Genomic DNA, 10,996 nt, shown 5'->3' with positions numbered 1-10,996 from the left:
ACACGGTGAGTGAGGGGGGAGAGTCAGTCACTCAGTTAGTCACTCAGTCAGTCAGTCAGTGACTCAGTCAATCAGTCCAGTCAGTCACTCAGTCACTCAGTGTCAACTCGCGACTTGTCCTGGACACACCGGTGAGTGAGGGGGGAGAGTCAGTCACTCAGTTAGTCACTCAGTCAGTCAGTCAGTCAGTGACTCAGTCAGTCAGTCAGTCACTCAGTCACTCAGTCAGTCACTCAGTCAGTCACTCAGTCAATCAGTCAGTCAGTCAGTCCTCAGTCAGTCACTCAGTCAGTCAGTCAGTCACTCAGTCACTCAGTGTCAACTCGGACTTGTCCTGGACACACGGTGAGTGAGGGGGGAGAGTCAGTCACTCAGTTAGTCACTCAGTCACTCAGTCAGTCAGTCACTCAGTCACTCAGTCAGTCACTCAGTCAGTCAGTCACTCAGTCAGTCAGTCACTCAGTCACTCAGTGTCAACTCGGACTTGTCCTGGACACACGGTGAGTGAGGAGGGAGAGTCACTCAGTTAGTCACTCAGTCAGTCAGTCACTCAGTCAGTCAGTCACTCAGTCAGTCACTCAGTCAGTCACTCAGTCAGTCAGTCACTCAGTCACTCAGTGTCAACTCGGACTTGTCCTGGACACACGGTGAGTGAGGGGGGAGATTCAGTCACTCAGTCAGTCACTTCAGTCACTCAGTCAATCAGTCAGTCAGTCACTCAGTCAGTCACTCAGTCAATCAGTCAGTCACTCAGTCACTCACTCAGTCAGTCACTCAGTCAGTCACTCAGTCACTCGGTCAGTCACTCAGTCACTCAGTCAGTCACTCAGTCAGTCACTCAGTCCGTCACTCAGTCAGTCACTCAGTCAGTCACTCAGTCACTCAGTCACTCAGTGTCAACTCGGACTTGTCCTGGACACACGGTGAGTGAGGGGGAGAGTCAGTCACTCAGTTAGTCACTCAGTCACTCAGTCAGTCAGTCAGTCACTCAGTCAGTCAGTCACTCAGTCAGTCAGTCAGTCAGTCACTCAGTCAGTCAGTCAGTCACTCAGTCAGTCAGTCACTCAGTCAGTCACTCAGTCAGTCAGTTACTCAGTCACTCAGTCAGTCACTCAGTCACTCAGTCAGTCACTCAGTCAGTCACTCAGTCACTCAGTCACTCAGTGTCAACTCGGACTTGTCCTGGACACACGGTGAGTGAGGGGGGAGAGTCAGTCACTCAGTTAGTCAGTTACTCAGTCAGTTACTCAGTCAGTCAGTCACTCAGTCAGTCATTTACTCAGTCACTCAGTCAGTCACTCAGTCAGTCACTCAGTCAGTCAGTCAGTCAGTCACTCAGTCCACTCAGTGTCAACTCGGACTTGTCCTGGACACACGGTGAGTGAGGGGGGAGAGTCAGTCACTCAGTTAGTCACTCAGTCACTCAGTCAGTCACTCAGTCAGTCACTCAGTCAGTCACTCAGTCAGTCAGTCACTCAGTCACTCAGTCAGTCAGTCAGTCACTCAGTCAGTCAGTCACTCAGTCAGTCACTCAGTCAGTCAGTTACTCAGTCACTCAGTCAGTCAGTCACTCAGTCAGTCAGTCACTCAGTCACTCAGTCAGTCACTCAGTCAGTCAGTCAGTCATTCAGTCACTCAGTGTCAACTCGGACTTGTCCTGGACACACGGTGAGTGAGGGGGGAGAGTCAGTCACTCAGTCAGTCACTCAGTCAGTCACTCAGTCAGTCAGTCACTCAGTCAGTCACTCAGTCAGTCACTCAGTCAGTCAGTTACTCAGTCACTCAGTCAGTCAGTCACTCAGTCAGTGAGTCACTCAGTCAGTCAGTCACTCAGTCACTCAGGCAGTCAGTCACTCAGTCAGTCACTCAGTCAGTCAGTCACTCAGTGTCAACTCGGACTTGTCCTGGACACACGGTGAGTGAGGGGGGAGAGTCAGTCACTCAGTTAGTCACTCAGTCAGTCACTCAGTCAGTCACTCAGTCAGTCACTCAGTCAGTCACTCAGTCAGTCAGTCACTCAGTCACTCAGTCAGTCAGTCACTCAGTCAGTCACTCAGTCAGTCACTCAGTCAGTCAGTTACTCAGTCACTCAGTCAGTCAGTCACTCAGTCAGTCACTCAGTCACTCAGTCAGTCACTCAGTCACTCAGTGCCAACTCGGACTTGTCCTGGACACACGGTGAGTGAGGGGGGAGAGTCAGTCACTCAGTTAGTCACTCAGTCAGTCAGTCAGTCACTCAGTCAGTCACTCAGTCAGTCACTCAGTCAGTCACTCAGTCAGTCAGTCACTCAGTCAGTCACTCAGTCACTCAGTCAGTCAGTCACTCAGTCAGTCAGTCACTCAGTCACTCAGTCAGTCACTCAGTCAGTCAGTCACTCAGCACTCAGTCAGTCACTCAGTCAGTCAGTCACTCAGTCACTCAGTGTCAACTCGGACTTGTCCTGGACACACGGTGAGTGAGGGGGAGAGTCAGTCACTCAGTTAGTCACTCAGTCAGTCACTCAGTCAGTCACTCAGTCAGTCAGTCACTCAGTCAGTCACTCAGTCAGTCACTCAGTCAGTCAGTTACTCAGTCACTCAGTCACTCAGTCACTAAGTCAGTCAGTCACTCAGTCAGTCAGTCACTCAGTCACTCAGTCAGTCACTCAGTCAGTCAGTCAGTCACTCAGTCCACTCAGTGTCAACTCAGACTTGTCCTGGACACACGGTGAGTGAGGGTGGAGAGTCAGTCACTCAGTAGTCACTCAGTCAGTCAGTCAGTGACTCAGTCCAATCAGTCAGTCAGTCAGTCAGTCAATCACTCAGTCAGTCACTCAGTCACTCAGTGTCAACTCGGACTTGTCCTGGACACACGGTGAGTGAGGGGGGAGAGTCAGTCACTCAGTCAGTCACTCAGTCAGTCAGTCAGTCACTCAGTCAGTCAGTCCACTCAGTCAGTCACTCAGTCAGTCAGTCAGTCACTCAGTCACTCAGTCAGTCAGTCACTCAGTCAGTCAGTCACTCAGTCACTCAGTCAGTCACTCAGTCAGTCAGTCACTCAGTCACTCAGTGTCAACTCGGACTTGTCCTGGACACACGGTGAGTGAGGGGGAGAGTCAGTCACTCAGTTAGTCACTCAGTCAGTCAGTCAGTCACTCAGTCAGTCACTCAGTCAGTCAGTCACTCAGTCAGTCAGTCACTCAGTCACTCAGTCAGTCAGTCACTCAGTAAGTCAGTCACTCAGTCAGTCACTCAGTCACTAAGTCAGTCAGTCACTCAGTCAGTCAGTCACTCAGTCACTCAGTCAGTCACTCAGTCAGTCAGTCAGTCACTCAGTCACTCAGTGTCAACTCGGACTTGTCCTGGACACACGGTGAGTGAGGGGGGAGAGTCAGTCACTCAGTTAGTCACTCAGTCAGTCAGTCAGTGACTCAGTCAATCAGTCAGTCAGTCAGTCAATCACTCAGTCAGTCACTCAGTCACTCAGTGTCAACTCGGACTTGTCCTGGAGCACACGGTGAGTGAGGGGGGAGAGTCAGTCACTCAGTTAGTCACTCAGTCAGTCACTCAGTCAGTCACTCAGTCAGTCACTCAGTCAGTCACTCAGTCACTCAGTCACTCAGTCCAGTCACTCAGTCACTCAGTCAGTCACTCAGTCACTCAGTCAGTCAGTCACTCAGTCAGTCAGTCAGTCAGTCACTCAGTCAGTCACTCAGTCAGTCAGTCACTCAGTCAGTCAGTCACTCAGTCACTCAGTGTCAACTCGGACTTGTCCTGGACACACGGTGAGTGAGGGGGAGAGTCAGTCACTCAGTTAGTCACTCAGTCAGTCAGTCAGTCAGTGACTCAGTCAGTCAGTCAGTCAGTCAGTCACTCAGTCAGTCACTCAGTCAGTCACTCAGTCAGTCAGTCAGTCAGTCACTCAGTCAGTCACTCAGTCAGTCAGTCACTCAGTCAGTCAGTCACTCAGCCTCAGTTCAACTCGACTTGTCCTGGACACACGGTGAGTGAGGAGTGAGAGTCACTCAGTTAGTCACTCAGTCAGTCAGTCACTCAGTCAGTCAGTCACTCAGTCAGTCACTCAGTCAGTCACTCAGTCAGTCAGTCACTCAGTCACTCTGTCTTGTCCTGGACACACGGTGAGTGAGGGGGGAGAGTCAGTCACTCAGTCAGTCACTCAGTCACTCAGTCAATCAGTCAGTCAGTCACTCAGTCAGTCACTCAGTCAATCAGTCAGTCACTCAGTCACTCACTCAGTCAGTCACTCAGTCAGTCACTCAGTCACTCGGTCAGTCACTCAGTCACTCAGTCAGTCACTCAGTCAGTCACTCAGTCAGTCACTCAGTCAGTCACTCAGTCACTCAGTCAGTCACTCAGTCAGTCACTCAGTCACTCAGTCAATCAGTCAGTCAGTCACTCAGTCAGTCAGTCACTCAGTCAGTCACTCAGTCAGTCACTCAGTCAGTCAGTCACTCAGTGTCAACTCGGACTTGTCCTGGACACATGGTGAGTGCGGGGGGAGAGTCAGTCACTCAGTCAGTCACTCAGTCACTCAGTCAATCAGTCAGTCAGTCACTCAGTCAGTCACTCAGTCAATCAGTCAGTCACTCAGTCACTCACTCAGTCAGTCACTCAGTCAGTCACTCAGTCACTCGGTCAGTCACTCAATCACTCAGTCACTCAGTCAGTCACTCAGTCAGTCACTCAGTCAGTCACTCAGTCACTCAGTCAGTCACTCAGTCAGTCACTCAGTCACTCAGTCAATCAGTCAGTCAGTCACTCAGTCAATCAGTCAGTCACTCAGTCAGTCACTCAGTCAGTCACTCAGTCAATCAGTCACTCAGTCAGTCACTCAGTCAATCAGTCAATCACTCAGTCAGTCACTCAGTCAGTCACTCAGTCAATAGTCAATCACTCAGTCACTCAGTCAGTCACTCAGTCAGTCACTCAGTCAGTCACTCAGTCACTCACTCAGTCAGTCACTCAGTCAGTCACTCAGTCAGTCACTCAGTCACTCACTCAGTCAGTCACTCAGTCAGTCACTCAGTCAGTCACTCAGTCACTCACTCAGTCAGTCACTCAGTCAGTCACTCAGTCAGTCACTCAGTCACTCACTCAGTCAGTCACTCAGTCAGTCACTCAGTCAGTCACTCAGTGACTCACTCAGTCAGTCACTCAGTCAGTCACTCAGTCAGTCAGTCACTCAGTCAGTCACTCACTCAGTCAGTCACTCAGTCAGTCAGTCACTCAGTCAGTCAGTCAGTCACTCAGTCAGTCACTCAGTCAGTCAGTCACTCAGTCAGTCAGTCACTCAGTCCAGTCACTCAGTCAGTCAGTCACTCAGTCAGTCACTCAGTCAGTCAGTCACTCAGTCAGTCACTCAGTCAGTCAGTCACTCAGTCAGTCACTCAGTCAGTCAGTCACTCAGTCAGTCACTCAGTCAGTCAGTCACTCAGTCAGTCACTCAGTCACTCACCACCCTCCCCCCTCCCCTCCCCCCCAGGCTCCGTGGGCCCCGACCTCGACCCCCCGGCGACCCCCTCCCCCTGCCCCTCTCCCTCGACCCCTGACCCCGACCGGTCGCCCTTTGACCCCACGACTCCTCCCCCTCCCCCTTCCCCGTCGTCGCCGCCCCCCGACACCTCCACGGGGTCCCGGGCGAGGTCGAAGGGCAAGGGCGGCGGTGGACCAATCACAGTCCTCCAACGCAGCATCCGCAGGAGCCGCCTCTTCGCCTCCTTCACCTCTCTGCACCGTGGGGAGAAGCACGGTGGGGGGAGGGGCTTAGGAGGGGGAGGGGCTTAGGAAGGGGAGGGGCTTAGGAGGGGGAGGGGATTAGGATGGGGATGGGGCTTAGGAGGGGATTAGGAGGGGGAGGTGATTAGGAGGGGGAGGGGCTTGGGAGGGGGAGTCAGGGCTGGGGGGAGGAGTCAGGGCGTGGAGGGGAGGAGTCATGGCGGAGGGGAGGAGTCAGGGCTGGGGGGAGGAGTCAGGGCGGAGGGGAGGAGTCAGGGCGCAGAGGGGAGGAGTCAGTGCTGGGGGGAGGTGTCAGGGCTGGGGGGAGGAGTCATGGCGGAGGGGAGGAGTCAGGGCTGGGGGGAGGAGTCAGGGCTGGGGGGAGGAGTCAGGGCTGGGGGGAGGAGTCAGGGCGGAGCGGAGGAGTCAGGGCGCAGAGGGGAGGAGTCAGTGCTGGGGGGAGGAGTCAGGGCTGGGGGGAGGAGTCATGGCGGAGGGGAGGAGTCAGGGGCTGGGGTGAGGAGTCAGGGCTGGGGGGGAGGAGTCATGGTGGAGGGGAGGAGTCCGGGGTAAGGGGAGGAGCCATAATGGAGGGGCAGTTTCAGGGGAGGAGTTCATCTCTCATCTTATCCCCGCCACTCTCCTCCACCCACCCACCACCCACCCACTAACCCACCCACTCACCCACTCACTCACTCACCCACTCACCCACCCACTCACCCACCCACTCACTCACCCACTCACCCACCCACTCACTCACTCACTCACCCACTCACTCACTCACCCACTCACCCACCCACCCCCACTCACTCACTCACCCACTCACCCACCCACTCACTCACCCACTCACTCACCCACTCACCCACCCACTCACTCACCCACCCACCCACCCACTCACCCATCACCCACCCACTCACCCCACCCACCTCACTCACCCACCCACCACTCACCCACCCATCCACTCACTCACCCACTCACCCACCCACCCACTCACCCACCCACCCACCCACTCACCCACCCACCCACCCACTCACCCACCCACCCACCCACTCACCACCACCCACCCACTCACCCACCCACTCACTCACCACTCACCCACCCACTCACTCACCCACCCACCCACCCACTCACCCACCCACCCACCCACCCACTCACCCACTCACCCACCCACTCACTCACCCACCCACCCACTCACTCACCCACTCACCCACTCACTCACCCACCCACCCACTCACCCACCCACCCACCCACTCACCCACCCACCCACTCACCCACCCACCCACTCACCCACCCACTCACTCACCCACCCACTCACTCACTCACCCACCCACCCACCCACTCACCCACCCACCCACCCACTCACCCACCCACTCACTCACCCACCCACCCACTCACTCACCCACTCACCCACCCACCCACTCACCCACTCACCCACTCACCCACCCACCCACTCACCCACCCACCCCACTCACCCACCCACCCACTCACCCACCCACTCACCCACCCACCCACCCACTCACCCACTCACCCACTCACCCACCCACCCACTCACCCACCCACCCACTCACCCACCCACCCACTCACCCACTCACTCACTCACCCACCCACTCACTCACTCACTCACCCACTCACCCACTCACTCACTCACCCACCCACTCACCCACCCACCCACCCACTCACTCACCCACCCACTCACCCACCCACCCACTCACTCACCCACCCACCCACTCACCCACCCATCCACTCACTCACCCACTCACCCACCCACCCACTCACCCACCCACCCACCCACTCACCCACCCACCCACCCACTCACCCACCCACCCACTCACCCACCCACTCACTCACCCACCCACTCACTTACCCACCCACCCACCCACTCACCCACCCACCCACTCACCCACTCACCCACCCACTCACTCACCCACCCACCCACTCACTCACCCACTCACCCACTCACTCACCCACCCACCCACTCACCCACCCACCCACCCACTCACCCACCCACCCACTCACCCACCCACTCACTCACCCACCCACTCACTCACTCACCCACCCACCCACCCACTCACCCACCCACCCACCCACTCACCCACCCACTCACCCACCCACCCACCCACTCACTCACCCACTCACCCACCCACTCACTCACCCACCCACTCACTCACCCACCCACTCACCCACCCACTCACCCACTCACCCACCCACCCACCCACCGACCTCTCTCCAGACTGGAGCTGGGATCCACGTGGGCCTAGGAACCGCACTCGGACCGAGCCTCCGCCTCCTCCCAGCGCCGATCTCCAACCGCGTGGCAGCGGCGGCCACCCACGGCTCAACCCCCGCCCAGCCAGCGCCATCGACGGCATCCTCACCCTGCCGCGCGTCGCCAAGGTGAGCCGAGAGGCTGCCGCTGCCTCTGTCCGGAGCCGGACCGGTACTGCCTGGAGCCTCTGTGGGACACAGGAGGAGGTCTGACTGACCGACCGACTGATTTCCCGTGAGCCGAGAGGCTTCCGCCGGTCTGTCCGGAGGCAGACCGGTACCACCGGGAGCCTCTGTGGGACACAGGAGGTCTGACTGTCTGACTGGTTTCCATGTGAGGAGAGGCTGCCGCCGCTAGTCTGTCCGGAGCCGGACCGGTACCACCGGGAGCCCTGTGGGACACAGGAAGTCTGACTGTCTGACTGATTTCCCGTGTGTGGAGAGGCTGCCGCTAGCTCTGTCCGGAGCCGGAACGGTACCACCGGGAAGCCTCTGTGAGACTCAGGAGGTCTGACTGTCTGACTGGTTTCCCGTGTGTGGAGAGGCTGCCGCTAGTCTGTCCGGAGCCGGACCGGTACCACCGGGAGCCTCTGTGGGACACAGGAGGTCTGACTGACTGTCTGGTTTCCCATGTGTGGAGAGGCTGCCCCTAGTCTGTCCGGAGGCAGACCGGTACCACCGGGAGCCTCTGTGGGACACAGAAAGTCTGACTGTCTGACTGGTTTCCCGTGTGTGGAGAGGCTGCCCCTAGTCTGTCCGGAGGCAGACCGGTACCGCCTGGTGGCTCTGTGGGACACAGGAAGTCTGACTGTCTGGTCCCCGTGTGTGGAGAGGCTGCCGTTACTCTGTCCGGAGCCGGACTGGTACCGCCTTGAGGCCCTGTGGGACACAGGAAGTCTGACTGACTGTCTGGTTTCCCGTGTGAGGAGAGGCTGCCCCTACTCTGTCCGGAGCCGGAACGGTACCACCAGGAGCCCTGTGGGACACAGGAGGAGGTCTGACTGTCTGACTGGTTTCCCGTGTGTGGAGAGGCTGCCCCCTAGTCTGTCCGGAGCCGGAACGGTACCACCGGGAGCCTCTGTGGGACTCAGGAGGTCTGACTGTCTGACTGGTTTCCCATGTGAGGAGAGGCTGCTGCCGCTAGTCTGTCCGGAGCTGGAACGGTACCACCGGGAGCCTCTGTGGGACTCAGGAGGTCTGACTGTCTGACTGGCTCCCGTGTGTGGAGAGGCTGCCGCTAGCTCTGTCCGGAGCCGGAACGGTACCACCTGGATCTCTGCTGGACTCAGGAAGCTCCGGCGGGCCTGGTTCTGACGTCCTCCCAGTGTCTCAACGCCCCCCCCCCTGTGCCCCCCCCCCCGTGCCCCCCCCCCCCCCACCGTGCCCCCCCCCCCTGTGCCCCCCCCCCCCCCTGTGCCCCCCCCCCCCCCACCGTGCCCCCCCCCCCCCCCCACCGTGCCCCCCCAGGAAGCGTCTCCCCCGTGCCTCCGCGTCTCCTCCTCCAGCTCCCTGCCGGCCGCCGTCTCGGCCGACTCGTCGCGGTGCCCACGGCGGCTCCAGCTCCTCCTCACGCTGCCGCCGTCCACCGCCTCCACCGCCTCCGCCGCCTCAGCCGCCTCCGCCGCCTCCACCGCCTCCACCACCTCCTCCACTGCCTCCACCGCCTCCACCGCCTCCGCCGCCTCCGCCGCCTCAGCCGCCGCCTCCACCGCCTCAGCCGCCTCCACCGCCTCCGCCGCCTCAGCCGCCGCCTCCACCGCCTCAGCCGCCTCCACCGCCTCCGCCGCCTCCGCCGCCTCCTCCACCGCCTCCACCGCCTCAGCCTCAGCCGGCGCCCCGCTGTCCACCTCCTCGTCCACCTCCTCTTCCACCACCTCCTCCTCCTCCTCCTCGTCCGTAGCCGCCGCCACCGCCGCCGCCTCACCGACCGGCGTCTCGTCGGCCGCCGCCGCCGCGGCCGTGGTGGTGGTGGTGACGTCCCCCTCCTCCGGCGTCTCCACCTCGTCCACCTCGTCCACCTCGTCCACCTCGTCCACCTCCTCCTCGTCCGTAGCCGCCACCGCCACCGCCACGGGGGTCTCCGCGGACACCTCCACGGCCGGCGTCTCGTCGGCCGCCGCGGTGGTGGTGGTGACGTCACCCTCCTCCGGCGTCTCCTCCTCATCATCCTCCTCATCCTCATCATCCTCCTCATCATCCTCCTCATCATCCTCGTCCATAGCCGCCATCACCGCCCACTCCGCCGTTGTTGTCGACGCCCCCTCCGCCGTCGTCGACGCCCCCTCCGCCGTTGTTGCCGACGCCCACTCCGCCATCGTCGACGCCCCCCTCCGCCGTCGTCAACGCCCCCTCCACCGTTGTCGACGCCCACTCCGCCGTCGCCGTCGACGCCCCCTCCGCCGTTGCCGACGCCCACTCCGCCGTTGTTGCCGACGCCCCCTCCGCCGTTGTCGACGCCCACTCTGGTGTTGTCGACGCCCACTCTGGTGTTGTCGACGCCCACTCCGGTGTTGTCGACGCCCCCTCCGGTGTTGTCGCCGCTCCGTCGACGCCCCCTGCGGTGGCGGAGGAGGTTGAGGACGACGTTTCGGACGACGCTCCTCCTGCAGCGACGACTCCGAGCTCTGAGGCGGTGAAGTCGCCCGCCGTGCCCGTGGCTCGAGTGGAGGGGTCGAGGCCAAGGGTGAGGGTGGTGGTGGTGTGTGTGTGTGTGTGGTGTGTGTGTGGGGTGTGTGTGGTGTGTGTGGTGTGTGTGTGTGGTGTGTGTGTGTAGTGTGTGTGGTGTGTGTGTGTGTGTGGTGTGTGTGTGGTGTGTGTGTGTGGTGTGTGTGGTGTGTGTGTGTGGTGTGTGGTGTGTGTGTGGTGTGTGTGTGTGTGTGGTGTGTGTGGTGTGTGTGTGGTGTGTGGTGTGTGTGTGGTGTGTGTAGTGTGTGTGGTGTGTGTGTGTAGTGTGTGTGGTGTGTGTGTGGTGTGTGTGTGGTGTGTGTGGTGTGTGTGTGTGGTGTGTGTGTGGTGT

General features: G+C 59.3%; 1 protein-coding gene across 4 annotated transcripts in view; it reads left to right on the top strand.

The window, feature by feature from the left end:
• The window catches only part of LOC116938019 (uncharacterized), a 151,445-nt gene extending 140,760 nt beyond the window's left edge, over window positions 1-10,685 (top strand). For all 4 annotated transcript variants that reach the window (XM_076057836.1, XM_076057835.1, XM_076057838.1 and 1 more), the window contains 3 exons: window positions 5,483-5,749; window positions 7,946-8,109; window positions 9,448-10,685. In XM_076057836.1, the coding sequence (XP_075913951.1) occupies window positions 5,483-5,749; window positions 7,946-8,109; window positions 9,448-10,557 (1,541 nt within the window). In that variant the 3' untranslated portion in view covers window positions 10,558-10,685. The remainder of the gene's footprint in view (window positions 1-5,482; window positions 5,750-7,945; window positions 8,110-9,447) is intronic.
• Window positions 10,686-10,996: the final 311 nt, after the last annotated feature.

Source organism: Petromyzon marinus, chromosome 85 (assembly GCF_048934315.1).
Source record: "Petromyzon marinus isolate PM22_M1 ecotype Great Lakes invasive population chromosome 85, UKy_Petmar_22M1.pri1.0, whole genome shotgun sequence".
Classification (NCBI taxonomy): domain Eukaryota; kingdom Metazoa; phylum Chordata; class Hyperoartia; order Petromyzontiformes; family Petromyzontidae; genus Petromyzon; species Petromyzon marinus.
This window is presented reverse-complemented; position numbering and strand designations above follow the sequence as displayed.